The sequence below is a fragment of the Bombina bombina genome, chromosome 1 (assembly GCF_027579735.1).
Source record: "Bombina bombina isolate aBomBom1 chromosome 1, aBomBom1.pri, whole genome shotgun sequence".
In the NCBI taxonomy this organism is placed as follows: domain Eukaryota; kingdom Metazoa; phylum Chordata; class Amphibia; order Anura; family Bombinatoridae; genus Bombina; species Bombina bombina.
The window spans coordinates 43,453,665-43,470,492 of NC_069499.1; the positions used below are offsets into that span (position 1 = coordinate 43,453,665).

Here is a 16,828-nt window from a genome sequence, read left to right on the forward strand (position 1 = left end):
GTGTTTCCTATTTATGACATACAATGTATTTTAATGTTTTCCCTTTTTAGTTGATCATTTATGCTACTTACCAGGCGATATGAAGTCTTTTCGATTTGTCATTTTTTATTTAAAAAAAAAAAGATTCTTTTCAATCATTCCGAATTTTCAGTGGCCAATTTGTTATGCTTTTCAAATGCATCGCTATAAAAAAAGATTCTTTTTTCATGGGGACAATTTGACATGGGTATATTAATTAATCAGAAATGATTATTATCAAAGCATTATTATGGATCTGTTAAACACACTTTTTTTTACCTGTTTTGACATAAAAATAAACTTGAATGGATATGAAACCCAAAATTAGAGCATTTGATTTTAAACAACTTTCTAATTTACTTCTGTTATTCATTTTTCTTTGTTCTTTTGGTATCTTTTGTTTGAAAAGCAGGTATGTATGCTTAGGCGCCGGAACATTTCTGGAGCACTTTAGGCAGCAGTTTTACAATAATGCTATCCATTGGCAAGAGCACTATTTTTTCCCATGTAGTGCTCCAGACATCTACATAGGCATCTCTTCAACAAAGAATATCATTAGAACAAAGCAAATTTAAAACTTTAAAAAAAAAAATGCTATGCTCTGTCTCACAAACTCTCTGAATCACAAACTCATTTTTTGGGTGCCCTATCCTTTTAAATTAAGTATTTGTCACACAAATTATATACTAACACATAAATGTAATGTCATGATTGTGATTGGATGTGTACACATGTTGATTATAAAATGTATTAAAATGATATGAAATGATGTCATGAATTGATATTTAAAGGATATAAAAGTAAAAATTTAACTTTCATGGCTCAGATAGAGCATGTGCTTTTAAGCTTACAATCCTGATTTTCAAATAAAGATACCAAGAGAACGAAGAAAAAATGATAATAGGAGTAAATTAGAAAGTTGGCTAAAATTGCTGCTCTATCTGAATCATGAAAGTTTAATTATGACTTGACTGTCTCTTTAAGACACAAACACGCTCACTAGCATATTTAGATATGCTCGTCAACAGCGGGTACCAAAAAAACAAATAGATTTATTTAATTGCATTCTGTATCTTAATAGTGAAAGTTTAATTATGACTTCACTGTCTCTTTAAGATACAAGCACGTCCATTAGCATATCTAGATATGCTCGTCAACAGTGGATACCAAGAAAACAAATGTATTATTTTAATTGCATTCTGTATCTGAATAGTGAAAGTTTAATACTGACTTTCATGTTCCTTTAAAGTCTCTGAAAATCCTTTCAAAACACTTCAACAGACTTTAATACACCTCTTCCTCTTTTTGTGTTTAGCTAGTTTTTTCTTACTAAACCATTTTCTAATTCAAAGTTTTTTTCTAATTTAAATTAAATGGCCTCTCTTCTTATTGTTTGAAATGACTTTGAAATACATTTTAAAAGCTGCTATACCGTGTTTTAGTGTACTAATTCAAACTGATTGGAATGAAGCCTATAAGCGTATAATAATTGTAAATGAATACTGTTGGCATTGGTACTGACATTCAAATGTTTTATATTAAAAACTGCACAAAAAATAAGTGGTAAAGTTACCTTTTGGGATCTCTCTTCAGTCAAGTAGGGCTGTGTCTGAAACAGATTAGAGGGGTTACTTGTTTGAAATAGAACATTTAAACCTTGCTTATTGTTTGTGTGTGTGTGTGTGGGGGGGGGGTATTTCTGTTTGTTTGATTGATTATTAAACAATATGGAAAAATCTCACAAACCAATAGATACTAGTGTTGTATGTAGGGACTGCATACATATATTTGTAAAAGTGTTTGATCATTCAATATGAGGAGAAAAACATGTAAAAACACATCAAACATATTAACATTTGAATATAGAATATAGGATCTGAATATAGAATGTAACATATGCCAATTAAATGTTAATAGTGGAAAATTAGATTTTGAATATTGATTCCCATAGACTTACATTAAAGTTTATGAGAATCAGCATTCAGGTATTATAAGAATTTTTTCATGTTAAATTCAATAATAAAATATGCAAAACATTGTCTAACCTCTACTGAGGCATTGGTTGATTGGCTAACAACAAAATTAATGCAATGGAATTTTTGGAAATTTGTGTTTAAAGATTTTTACACAAAAAATTTGAGTTAAAATAGTTTTATAACCTAATCACAGACTGATTTTTTTACAGGTGGATAATTTTAGTCATTTTATTGAACTTCAGTTATCTGTTTATAAAATATCTTATAACAGATTACAAGTGGCTATTTAGTGCTTTCACTTGCGAGCAACACCGCTGGAAGAAAATGTTTAAACAGCGTGGGTTTGCATGCGTATTACAAGTTGCGTGCAAGCGAAACCTGATATGCGCTAACTCCAGGACTTCTAATATTTTGACCGAGCTAACACATTCACCCCATAGACTTCAATGGAGCGTATTATGTAAAGAAAACTAACAATTATCGCTTGCACGCTAATCCGACCGCATTAGACCTATCGCGATTGCAATATTGCTTATCGTAACTTGCGCAAACAATAACGCACCACTTGTAATCTAGCCCTATATGTTTTCTTATTACTGTATATTTCCTGATTTATTTCTGACTTCAAATTCCGTATGATTTACTGACAACCCATTGTTATTTTTTTGTCCTTCAGGGAATGCAGTCGTATTTTTGGGGATGATGGCCTGACTCTGAAACTCTTTGTTAAAAGAACTGCTCCGTTTTCTATATTATGGACTTTGACTAATTACCTCTATTTGCTGGCACTGAGAAAGCTGACGGCCACAGACGTATCTGCTCTGTTCTGCTGTAACAAAGCATTTATGTTCCTGCTCTCCTGGATCGTACTGAAGGACAAGTTCATGGGTGTACGGGTAAAGATATTCACTATTCCTCTTTTTTTTTTTTACATTTATTTTTATCTGTACTTTTTTTCTCAGAGTAGTTATTGATGATTTTTACTGTTCTATACTAAACTTATATTTAAGTTATAAATATACATCAATTTCTCTCTTTCAACCCTCATTATAATTTATTTCTTTTTGCTGCTATTCTCTTCAAGCAAGTTTGAGTAACTGTTATTGCAGATTTTATGCACACACTTGTACACCTGTGGTGGTTACAGAAATTATATTTTGGATTTCCAATTGCTGACTTTGAAGGGACAAGGTAGCTGGAAGCTAAGTTAGGGAGGCCTGTGTGTGTGTTCTATGACAAGAGTACATTTTAGTGGAGGCAGAGTCTTCAGTATTTTATAGGTGGAGCTCCCTGTGCACTGATTGGTGGTTCATGCTGTACTGGGGTGTGGCTATGTTTAAAGCAACAAAGTAAAATAATTGATAGCTTTTGTAGCCCTGTGTACTCTAAATACATTTGCCAACTTTATTTGAAGAAAATAAGGGAGACAATAGAATTGACAAATTATACAGTGTGGTACAATAAAATTCTTCATTCACTCAATCTAGCTTTCTTTCCTAAGATATGGTGAGTGAGTCCAAGACTTAAGTAATTACTGTTGGGAATATCACTCCTGGCCAGCAGGAGGAGGCAAAGAGCACCACAGTTAAACAGCTAAGTATCACTCCCTTACCCACAACCCCCAGTTATTCTCTTTGCCTTCGGTGCATGGAGGAGGTAAAGTTTAGGTGTCTGAAGAAAAAATTTGATTTCATCTACAAGCAAGTTTTGGGGTATAGCTGTATTCCACGTCATTCCTTGCAGTCAGGTAGTGGTGGCTTTAAAGCAGTTAGGAACTTGTAAAGAGGTACTTACTGCGTTTCCGTAACAATTGCTGCCCTAGTTTAGAAAGCCAGAGTTGGCTACTCTGTTCTTTCTTTTTCAAAGGTCTCTGGGAGGAACTGTGTCCTCTCATACCTTGTAACTGTCTACATGCCGGACAGCGGAGCAGGTAAGTGCTTTTCTACCAGTTTGGGAGACCATGCACTTAACAAATTAAAAACACTGCTTTTTTTGGGGACATAGATAATCCTGTTGTATGGGTTACACTGCGGCATGAAGCAGGCACTGTAGCATGTGTGAGACTAACATTTATACTCTTTTAAAAAGAAAGGGTAAAATGTTTTTATTAGGCTTTATTTTCTGACACATACAGTTGCAAGAAAATGTATGTGAACCCTTTGGAATGATATGGATTTCTGCACAAATTGGTCATAAAATGTGATCTGATCATTATCTAAGTCACAACAATAGACAATCACAGTCTGCTTAAACTAATAACACACAAAGAATGAAATGTTGCCATGTTTTTATTGAACACGCCATGTAAACATTCACAGTGCAGGTGGAAAAAGTATGTGAACCCCTAGACTAATGACATCTCCAAGAGCTAATTGGAGTGAGATGTCAGCCAACTGGAGTCCAATCAATGAGATGAGATTGGAGGTGTTGGTTACAGCTGCCCTGCTCTATAAAAAACACACACCAGTTCCAGGTTTGCTTTTCACAAGAAGCATTGCTCTCAGAAGACCTACGATTAGGAATTGTTGACTTGCATAAAGCTGGAAAGGGTTATAAAAGTATCTCCAAAAGCCTTGCTGTTCATCAGTCCACGGTATGAAAAATTGTCTATAAATGGAGAAAGTTCAGCACTGCTGCTACTCTCCCTAGAAGTGGCCGTCCTGTAAAGATCATTGCAAGAGCACAGCGCAGACTGCTCAATGAGGTGAAGAAGAATCCTAGAGTGTCAGCTAAAGACTTACAAAGGTCACTGGCAAATGCTAACATTCCTGTTAGTGAATCTACAATACGTAAAACACTAAACAAGAATGGATTTCATGGGAGGATACCACAGAGGAAGCCACTGCTGTCCAAACAAAACATTGCTGCACGTTTACAGTTTGCACAAGAGCACCTGGATGTTCCACAGCAGTACTGGCAAAATATTCTATGGACAGATGAAACCAAAGTTGCGTTGTTTGGAAGAAACACACAACACTATGTGTGGCGAAAAAGAGGCACAGCACACCAACATCAAAACCTCATCCCAATTGTGAAGTATGGTGGTGGGGGAATCATGGTTTGGGGCTGCTTTGCTGTGTCAGGGCCTAGACGGATTGCTATCATCGAAGGAAAAATGAATTCCCAAGTATATCAAGACATTTTGCAGGAGAACTTAAGGCCATCTGTCTACCAGCTGAAGCTCAACAGAAGATGGGTGTTGCAACAGGACAATGACCCGAAACATAGAAGTAAATCAACAACAGAATGGCTTAAACAGAAGAAAATACGCCTTCTGAAGTGGCCCAGTCAGAGTCCTGACCTCAACCCGATTGAGATGCTGTGGCATGACCTCAAGAAAGTGATTCACACCAGACATCCCAAGAATATTGCTGAACTGAAACAGTTCTGTAAAGAGGAATGGTCAAGAATTACTCCTGACCGTTGTGCACGTCTGATCTGAAACTACAGGAAACGTTTGGTTGAAGTTATTGCTGCCAAAGGAGGTTCAACCAGTTATTAAATCCAAGGGTTCACATACTTTTTCCACCTGCACTGTGAATGTTTACATGGTGTGTTCAATAAAAACATGGCAACACTTCATTCTTTGTGTGTTATTAGTTTAAGCAGACTGTGATTGTCTATTGTTGTGACTTAGATAATGATCAGATCACATTTTATGACCAATTTGTGCAGAAATCCATATCATTCCAAAGGGTTCACATACTTTTTCTTGCAACTGTATTTACTTGATAAAACAATACAAGTTTAAACTGAAAGTAAGGCTGCATTTTCTATTTCAGCAGCTTATTCATTTCCCCTTTGCTTTGAAATGAAACAATGCAACATTTTAAACTGTCAGATTTGAAAAAACGGTTATTTCTGGTACTCAGTGTACCAGGAAGTAGTGCCTCTCTGTGTCGCAGAAGTAATTTGAGCTCGGCAGTTGCAGTAACGTTTCTGAGGAAAAAGTTGTTTTTCACAATTTCTGGATGATCCAGTCTTAATTAGTAGCAGTAAGGCACCTCAGTAATTGAGGTGTGGGGTTGCCTAAGGGGTATTTTAGAAGTTTATTTGATGATTATTAAATGTTTTTTCTTAACTTTTCTCACATAATTTTAGCTGGGGATCGATCCTAATATGGGATACAATTTAAAGAGTATTTTTTCCTTGGCTTATTTTAATTGAATATTATTATTATTATCGGTTATTTGTAGAGCGCCAACAGATTCCGCAGCGCTAATATTAAAATCTTTGGCCTAGATTTGGAGTTTTGCGGCCAAAGGGGTGCGTTAGCTACGCATGCTTTTTTCTGGCCGCACCTTTTAAATACTGCTGGTATTTAGAGTTCACAGAAGGGCTGCGTTAGGCTCCAAAAAGGGAGCGTATAGCATAATTTACCGCCACTGCAACTCTCAATACCAGCGGTGCTTACGGACGCGGCCAGCTTCAAAAACGTGCTCGTGCACGATTCCCCCATAGAAAACAATGGGGCATTTTGAGCCGAAAAAAAACCTAACACCTGCAAAAAAGCAGCGTTCAGCTCCTAACGCAGCCCCATTGTTTCCTATGGGGAAACACTTCCTATGTCTGCACCTAACACCCTAACATGTACCCCGAGTCTAAACACCCCTAACCTTACACTTATTAACCCCTAATCTGCCGCCCCCGCTATCGCTGACACCTGCATATTTTTTTTAACCCCTAATCTGCCGCTCCGTACACCGCCGCAACCTACGTTATCCCTATGAACCCCTAATCTGCTGCCCCTAACACTGCCGACCCCTATATTATATTTATTAACCCCTAATCTGCTGCCCCCAACGTCGCCTCCACCTACCTACAATTATTAACCCCTAATCTGCCGACCGGACCTCATCGCTACTATAATAAATGTATTAACCCCTAATCCGCCTCACTCCCGCCTCAATAACCCTATAATAAATATTATTAACCCCTTATCTGTCCTCCCTAACATCGCCGACACCTAACTTCAATTATTAACCCCTAATCTGCCGACCGGACCTCACCGCTACTATAATAAATGTATTAACCCCTAAAGCTAAGTCTAACCCTAACACTAACACCCCCCTAAGTTAAATATAATTTAAATCTAACGAAATAAATTAACTCTTATTAAATAAATTATTCCTATTTAAAGCTAAATACTTACCTGTAAAATAAACCCTAATATAGCTACAATATAACGAATAATTATATTGTAGCTATTTTAGGATTTATATTTATTTTACAGGCAACTTTGTATTTATTTTAACCAGGTACAATAGCTATTAAATAGTTAATAACTATTTAATAGCTACCTAGTTAAAATAATTACAAAATTACCTGTAAAATAAATCCTAACCTAAGTTACAATTAAACCTAACACTACACTATCAATAAATTAATTAAATAAAATACCTACAATTATCTACAATTAAACCTAACACTATACTATCAATAAATTAATTAAATAAAATACAAATAAATACAATTAAACTAACTAAAGTACAAAAAATAAAAAAATATTTTTTGTCAATCAGAATTTTCCTACCTTAATTCCGATTGGCTGATAGAATCCTATCAGCCAATCGGAATTCGAGGGACGCCATCTTGGATGACGTCCCTTAAAGGAACCTTCATTCTTCAGTTGGACGTCGAATGAAGGGGATGGATCCGCGCCGGAGGTCTTCAAGATCAGCCGCTCGTCATCGGATGGAAGAACATAGAAGATGCGGCTTGGATGAAGATGTTTGCCAGTCCGGATGTCCTCTTCTGCCCGGATAGGATGAAGATTTCTTCCCGAAGATGGACTTCTTCATTTGCCGCTTGGATCAAGACTTCAGCCGGAGGATGGACGTCACTCTTCAGCCCCCGCTTGGGCTTGGATGAAGACATCGGAGGCTCTTCTGGACCGATCGGTGAACCTGGTTTGGTGAAGACAAGGTAGGGAGATCTTCAGGGGCTTAGTGTTAGGTTTATTTAAGGGGGTTTGGGTTAGATTAGGGGTATGTGGGTGGTGGGTTGTAATGTTGGGGGGGGTATTGTATGTGTTTTTTTTACAGGCAAAAGAGCTGAATTATTTGGGGCATGCCCCGCAAATGGCCCTTTTCAGGGCTGGTAAGGTAAAAGAGCTTTTCTATTTTAATTTTAGAATAGGGTAGGGCATTTTTTTATTTTGGGGGGCTTTGTTATTTTATTAGGGGGCTTAGAGTAGGTGTAATTAGTTTAAAATTGTTGTAATATTTTTCTAATGTTTGTAAATATTTTTTTATTTTTGTAACTTAGTTCTTTTTTATTTTTTGTACTTTAGTTAGTTTATTTAATTGTATTTATTTGTAGGTATTGTATTTAATTAATTTATTGATAGTGTAGTGTTAGGTTTAATTGTAACTTAGGTTAGGATTTATTTTACAGGTAATTTTGTAATTATTTTAACTAGGTAGCTATTAAATAGTTCTTAACTATTTAATAGCTATTGTACCTGGTTAAAATAATTACAAAGTTGCCTGTAAAATAAATATTAAAAATAGCTACAATATAATTATTCGTTATATTGTAGTGATATTAGGGTTTATTTTACAGGTAAGTATTTAGCTTTAAATAGGAATAATTTATTTAATAAGAGTTAGTTTTTTTAGGGGGGTGTTAGTGTTAGGGTTAGACTTAGCTTTAGGGGTTAATACATTTATTAGAGTAGCGGTGAGGTCCGGTCGGCAGATTAGGGGTTAATAATTGAAGTTAGGTGTCGGCGATGTTAGGGAAGGCAGATTAGGGGTTAATACTATTTCTTATAGGGTTATTGAGGCGGGAGTGAGGCGGATTAGGGGTTAATAACTTTATTATAGTAGCGGTGAGGACCGGTCGGAAGATTAGGGGTTAATTATTGTAGGTAGCTGGCGGCGACATTGTGGGGGGCAGATTAGGGGTTAATAAATATAATATGGGGTCGGCGGTGTTAGGGGCAGCAGATTAGGGGTACATAAGTATAACGTAGGTGGCGGCGGTGTGCGGTCGGCAGATTAGGGGTTAAAAAAATTTAATATAGTGGCGGCGATGTGGGGGGGCCTCGGTTTAGGGGTACATAGGTAGTTTATGGGTGTTAGTGTACTGTAGAGCACAGTAGTTAAGAGCTTTATGAACCGGCGTTAGCCCAGAAAGCTCTTAACTCCTGTTTTTTTTCTGCGGCTGGAGTTTTGTCGTTAGATTTCTAACGCTCACTTCAGCCAAGACTCTAAATACCGGCGTTAGAAAGATCCAATTGAAAAGATAGGCTACGCAATTGGCGTAGGGGGATCTGCGGTATGGAAAAGTCGCGGCTGCAAAGTGAGCGTTAGACCCTTTAATGACTGACTCCAAATACCAGCGGGCGGTAAAAACCAGCGTTAGGAGCCTCTAACGCTGGTTTTGACGGCTAACGCAAAACTCCAAATCTAGGCGTTTGAAACTTATCTGTACAAGTTTATGTACTGTTTCACAACATGTCTGATATGGAGCAAGAGCCTGCTCTCATGAATTAATGCTTATTATGTTTAGATGCACAAATTGCGCTCCTATGCAATTTTGTTTTTATGTTTAAAGAAAACCTTGCAAAATAAAGGTAACATTTTTGAGCCTAATGTCTCTCAGGATGATGCTGTTAAAATAATACCTCAGATTTATCCTGCTACTTCCCAAGCCTCAATTGCATCACATGCAGTGCCCTGCAGTTCCTCTATAACTCCTAGTGGAGTAAGTTTATTTAAAAGCAGAAATTGCTGCCTAGGTATCTTCAGCGATATCTGCGGCATTAGCTGTCATTCTCAGATTACAGGGAAAACGCAAGAGGAAATCTAAAATTTCAGAAAGTAAGGTGCCTGTCCTCAGTTCTGCTTCCCAAGTTGCCCTTTCTCATAAGTCTGATGAGGAAGATACATCGGGACTGTCTGAGGGTGAAATCTCAGATTCGAACAGTATAATTCCTTCTTCTAAGACTGAGGTGGTATCCTTCAGATTTAAGCTTGAACACCTTCGTGTATTGTTAAAGGAGGTTTTAGCTACTTTGGATGACTCCGATACCCCTGTTGTTGTCACTCCTAAGAAATCTAGTAAACTTAATTGTTTCTTTGATGAACCTTCCACTTCGGAGGTTTTTCCTGTGCCGGACCATGCTAGGGACATTGACCTCTAGTTATCAATGTCTGTCGGACCTGATCTGACAGAACGGATCAGGTCCGACAGACATCGCTGAATACGGTGAGCAATACGCTCGCTGTATTCAGCATTGCACCAGCAGCTCACAAGAGCTGCTGGTGCAATGCCGCCCCCTGCAGACTCGCTGCCAATGGGCCATCAGCAGGGGGTGTCAATCAACCCGATCGTACTCGACCGGGTTAATTTCCGGCAGGCGGACAGGTTATGGAGCAGCGGTCTTTGTGACCGCTGCTCCATAACACGGGGCATCAAGCTCCATACGGAGCTTGATACATATGCCCCATTATCTCACAGGAATGGGAGAAACCAGGGGTGTCTTTTTCCCAGTCTCCGATTTTTAAGAAAATGTTTCCTGTCGATGACTCCATTAAAGACCCTTGGTATACTGTACCCAAAGTTGAAGGGGCCATTTCCACTCTGGCTACGAGAACCACTATTCCTATTGAGGATAGCTTCTCTTTTAAGGATCTGATGGACAAGAAGCTGGAGGCTTATTTTAAAAAGATTTATGTTCATCAAGGTCTCCAATGGCAACCTGCAGTCTGTATTGCCACCGTGACTAGTGCAGCATCTTATTGGTTCGATGCCTTGTTTGATTCTATTAAAGTAGAGACTTCCTTGGATGAAATTCAAGATAGGATTAAAGCTCTTAAGTTGGCCAATTCCTTTATTGCAGATGCCATTTTACAGGTTGTTAGACTTGGAGCTAAAACTGTCGCTGTCCTATACCGCAGGGCATTATGGTTGAAATCCTGGTCTGCGGACGTTTCCTCTAAAGTCAAGCTTCTGGAGATTCCTTACAAGGGCAAAACCTTGTTTAAACCAGGTTTGGCAGAAATTATCTCTGATATTACGGGTGGAAAAGGGTCTTTTCTACCTCAAGATAAGAAGAATAGGCCTAAAGGACGTCAGAGTAATTTTCGTTCCTTTCGTAACTTCAGAGGAAAGCCTTCCCCTTCTTCTTCCAACCAGGAACAATCCAAGTCTTCTTGGAAACCCAATCAGTCTTGGAACAAGGGGAAACAATCAAAGAAAACCACAGCTGATTCCAAATCAGCATGAAGGGTTTGCCCCAAATCTAGGATCGGATCAGGTGGGGGGCAGACTTTGTCAGTTCTCTCAAGCCTGGGTACGAGATGTCCCAGATCCCTGGACTGTTGACATAGTATCCCAGGGTTACAAATTGGAATTAAAGATCTTTCCTCCCAGAGGCAGATTCCATCTCTTAAGAATATCTGCAGACCAGATAAAGAGAGAGGCGTTCTTGAAATGTATAAAACATCTTTCCTCCCAGGAAGTGATAGTTCCAGTTTCAGTGCAGGAACAGGGTTGTCTTTTCTTCTTTCCCTCAGATGGAATTTGAATCTGAAAAAAAAAGCTTCCTTTCTTTCTAATGACAAGGTGAGTCCACGGATCATCATCAATTACTGTTGGGAATATCTCTCCTGGCCAGCAGGAGGAGCCAAAGAGCACCACAGCAAAGCTGTTAAATATAACTCACCTACCCACAATCCCCCAGTCATTCTCTTTGCCTGTAGTGCAAGGAGGAGGTGAAGTTTAGGTGTCTGATGAGAAGTTTTCTTCAATTAAGATTTTTTTTTTAGCAGAGTAAGCTTACTCTGTTCTTTTCTGGGGTCTAGCCTAGTCCACATCAGTCTCTTCAGTAGGGCAGTGGTGGCTTTTGACCACTTGAGAACTTGTGAGGTACAATCCTCACTGCGTTTTCTCAATAATCTGCTGCCCTAACTGGAAAACCTGAGTAGGTTTACTCAGTTTTTCTCTCTTCACAGGTCCATGTGAGATGCTGCACCCTCTCAAACCAGGTGAGCTGTCCTGCTGCCGGACAGCACTTTTAGGTAAGTGCCATTTTAATTTTCTTTTGCAAGGAGATTGCTGGCACTTGTTACAGCTAAAAGCTGTCTTATTTAATATGGGACTTTATGAAACCTTCATGTTTGGGGTTTCTTTTAGGCAGTTTGGGCATTGAGACTGTGAGGTGATTAATGGTGGCTCAGTGTGTTATAGTAGTTTTTATACTTTAACTTTTGGTCATGGAGATTACTGTTGTAAGCCGTTTTTTTTTCGGCAGTTAGGGCTCTGTAACTGCTCTGTATTTGAAAATGAGCTGCAGAACAGGTACTAAGGTGTATAGGTAACCTGAGGTCTATTTGGTTTGTTGTGCTAACACACATTTCTATTTAAAGACACAGTACACATTTATTTTTTATTTTCAAATAAAGAATTTTTACACTTTATCCTTATTTATTACATAAGATGGATCAAGAGGTTTTTCAAACCATTATCCCATAATTGTCAGTTATGTTTTGATGCTCAGGTGGAACCCCCACTTCCTTTTTGTTCCTCATGCATTGAGAGAACTTTATGTTATAGAGATAAAATATTTGACCATGAGCCACCATTATCCCAGGCAAATGCTGTTCAGGTGTCTCCTGTTGCAGATATGCTGCAGCTTTCTCCTCAAGCGTCCCAACGTTTTCAGTCTCCACATACAGTGCCCTGTGTTTCCTCTTGCAATCCTGTAGGATTTTCTCTACAAGACATTACTTCCCAGGTATCCCTTGCAGTATCTGAGGCCTTGTCAGCTTTCCCCATGTTGCAGGGAAGGCGTAAAAGGAAATTTAAGGAAACAGTTAATAAGGTTTCTGATCAAGTTCTGGCTATCCAGAGTGTCCCTTCCCATAAGCTTGAGGAAGAAGACATGTCGTTAGCATCTGAGGGGGAAATCTCAGACTCAGACAGTGTAATTCCATTTTCTGATGCTGAAGTGGTATCCTTCAGATTTATGCTAGAACACCTTCGCTTATTACTTAAGGAGGTTTTGGCTACTTTGGACGACTCTGACACAACTATCATAGTCAATCCTAAAAAATCTAGTAAATTGAACAAATACTTTGATGTTCCTTCCGCGCTGGAGGTTCTTCCTGTTCCTGACCGTGCTGCAGAGATTATTGCTTGAGAATGGGAAAGACCTGGTATTCCCTTTTCTCCATCTCCTATTTTTAAGAAGATGTTTAATTTAGCGGATTCTATTAAGGAGTCGTGGCAGATGGTTCCTAAGGTAGAAGTAGCGATCTCCACTTTAGTCAAGAAGACTACTATTCCCATAGAGGTTTTGCTAAAAAAGATGTATGTCCACCAGGGTCTACAATGGCAACCTGCGGTGTGTATCGCCACTGTTACCAGTGCTGCGGCTTACTGGTTTAATGCGTTGTCTGAATCTCTTCAGACAGATACTCCTCTTGATGAGATCCAGGACAAGATTAAGGCTCTTAAGTTAGCCAATTCCTTCATTACAGATGCTTCCTTACAGGTTATTAAACTGGGAGCCTCTGGTTTTGCGGTCCTAGCCCACAGGGCCTTGTGGTTGAAGTCCTGGTCTGCGGATGTTTCATTTAAATCTAAGCTCATGGCTATTCCTTACAAGTGTAAGACCTTGTTTGGACCTGGTTTGGCAGAAATTATCTCAGATATTACTGGAGGGAAGGGTTCTTTTCTTCCTCAAGATAAAAAGAATAAGCAGAAGGGACGTCAGAGTAATTTTTGTTCCTTTCATAACTTTAAAGGCAAGTCTTCCTCCGGGAGCAGAACTTGTAGGTGGCAGACTCTCTTTTTTTTCCCAGGCTTGGATAAGAGATTTACCGGATCCCTGGGTGGTGGACATTGTCTCCCAGGGATACAAAATAGACTTCAATTCTTTTCCTCCCAGAGGCAGGTTTCTCCTCTCCAGATTATCTGTAGACCAGATAAAAAGAGAGGCGTTCTTACATTGTGTCAAGGACCTTGCCTCGCTAGGGGTAATAGTTCCAGTTCCCTTTCAGGAAAGAGGTCTGGGATTTTACTCAAATCTGTTCATAGTTCCCAAAAAGGAGGGAACTTTTCGACCAATTTTAGATCAAAAATGTTTAAACAAGTTTCTCAGAGTTCCATACTTCAAGATGGAGACTATAGGCGCCATTCTTCCCTTGGTACAAGAGGGTCAGTTCATGACAACCATAGACCTAAAGGATGCATACCTTCATGTTCCCATTCACAGGGACCATCACAAGTTTTTGAGATTCGCCTTTTTGGACAATCATTTCCAGTTCGTGGCCCTTCCATTCGGCCTTGCCACAGCTCCCAGAATTTTTCAAGGGTTCTGGGGGCTCTTTTAGCTGTGCTTCAATCTAGAGTTATTGCAGTGGCACCTTATCTGGATTACATTCTGGTTCAGGCGCCATCTTTTCAACAAGCAGAATCTCACACAGAGATCTTGTTGTCTTTTCCTCAATCCCATGGATGGAAGGTGAATTGGGCAAAAAGTTCTCTGGTTCCAGCTACAAGGGTCGTATATTTGGGGACCATAATAGACTCCCTGTTAATGAAGATTTTTCTGACGGAGGTAAGAAAAAAGATTTTCGACTTTTGTTTTGCCCTTTAGTCCTCTCTACGGCCGTCAGTGGCTCATTGTATGGAGGTAATCGGTCTGATGGTGGCTTCCATGGACATCATTCCGTTTGCTCAGTTCCATCTCAGACCTCTGCAGTTATGCATGCTCAGACAATGGAACGGGACTATACGGACCTGTCTCCGCATGTAGATCTAGATCAGGCGTAAAGACTCTATTCCATGGTGGCTTTCTCAGGATCATCTCTCTCAGGTTACTTGCTTCCGTAGACCCTCCTGGGTTATTGTGACCACAGATGCCAGCCTTCTAGGTTGGGGCGCAGTATGGGGCTCGTTTAAGGCTCAGGGTTTATGGACCAAGGAGGAGTCAGTCTTGCCCATAAACATCTTGGAGCTGAGAGCAATCTTAAATGCTCTTCTGGCCTGGCCTCAGTTAACCTTAGCCTGGTTTATCAGATTCCAGTTGGACAGCATAACCTCGGTGGCCTACATCAACCACCAGGGGGGAACTCAGAGTTCCTTGGCCATGAAAGAGGTGGCCCGAATTATTCAGTGGGCAGAGACCCACAACTGCTATCTTTTTGCGATCCATATCCCAGGAATGGACACATTGGGAAGCGGATTTTCTGAGCAGACAGACTTTTCATCCCGGGAGTGGGAACTTCATTCGGATGTGTTTTCCAGCTTGACCCTCATGTGGGGGCAGCCGGAGTTGGATCTCATGGCTTCTCATCAGAATGCCAAACTTCCGATATATGGCAAGAGATACGCAGGCATTTCTGATCATTGCTCTGGCAGTTCCTTGGAACTTCAGCCTAGCATACCTGTCATCTTTGCACACTTTTTCCAAATTCTATAAATTTGATACTTTTGCCTCGGCTGATGCTTCTTTTGGGAGAATGGTTCTTCAAGCAGTGGTGCCTTCTTTTTAGGTTCCTGCCTTGTCCCTCCTTTATCATCTGTGTCATCTGGCTTGGGTATTGCTTCCCAACAGTAATTGATGATGATCCGTGGACTCACTGTGTCATTAGAAATAAAACAAAATTTATGCTTACCTGATAAATGTATTTATTTCTTGACACGGTGAGTCCACGGCCCGCCCTGTATTAAGACAGTTTATTTTTATATAAACCTCAGGCACCTCTGCACCTTGTGTTCCTTCCTTTCTCTCCTTTCCCTTTGGTCAAATGACTGGGGTTGTGGGTAGGGGAGTGATATTTAACAACTTTGCTGTGGTGCTCTTTGCCTCCTCCTGCTGGCCAGGAGAGATATTCTCAAAAGTAATTGATGATGATCCGTGGACTCACCGTGTCAAGAAATAAATAAATTTATCAGGTAAGCATACATTTAGTTTTCCCCTGCTACATGATTCTTAGGGACCATAATAGATTCACTATTGATGAAGATTTTTCTGACACAGGCCAGGAAATTTTTGTATTTGTGCTTGTGTGTGCTTATATATGTGTATGTGCACGTGTGTGTGTTTGTGCGTGAGTGTTTATATATGTGTATGTGCGTTTGTGCATGTATATGTGTATGTGTTTGCATTTGCGTATGTGCATGTGTGTATTTGTGCTTGTGTGTGCTTATATATGTGCATGTGTGTATTTGTGCTTGTGTGTACTTATATATGTGTATGTGTGTATGTGCGCGTGTATGTGTGTTTGTGCGTGTGAGTTTATATATGTGTATGTGTGTGTGATTTGGTCTATGTGCATTTGTATGTGTGTTTATATATGTGTGTGTGCTTGCATGTGTGTGCATTTGTGAGTGTGTGTTTGTGTGCATTTGCACATGTGCATGTGTGTGTTTGTGTGTGCTTATATATGTGTATGTGCGCGTATGTGTTTGTGCGTGTGTTTTTATATATGTGTATGTGTGTATGCTTACGTGTGCGTTTATGCGTGTTTATATATGTATGTGTGTGCATTTGTGCGTGTGTTTATATGCGTGTGTGTGCATGTGTGTTTATATATGTGTATGTGTGTGTGTTTGTGCGTGCGTTTATATGTGCATGTGTGTTTGTGTTTGTGCGTGTGTTTATATGTGTGTGCATTTGTGCGTGTGTTTATATGTGTATGTGTGTGCGTTTGCATGTGTGCATGTTTGCATTTGTGCTTGTGTGTGCTTATATATGTGTGTGTGTGCGCATGTGTGTGTTTGTGCGTGTGTTTATATATGTGTATGTGTGCGCGTGTGTTTATATATGTGTATGTGTGTGTGCTTGCGTGTGTGTGTGCGTTTGTGCGCGTGTGTTT

The 16,828-nt window shown here is 39.5% G+C and overlaps 1 protein-coding gene across 3 annotated transcripts in view; it reads left to right on the plus strand.

The window, feature by feature from the left end:
• SLC35F4 (solute carrier family 35 member F4) overlaps positions 1 to 16,828 on the plus strand; it is a 411,231-nt gene that overhangs the window by 326,208 nt on the left and 68,195 nt on the right. For all 3 annotated transcript variants that reach the window (XM_053697324.1, XM_053697323.1, XM_053697325.1), the window contains one exon: positions 2,671 to 2,890. In XM_053697324.1, coding sequence (XP_053553299.1) covers positions 2,671 to 2,890 — 220 coding nt within the window. The remainder of the gene's footprint in view (positions 1 to 2,670; positions 2,891 to 16,828) is intronic.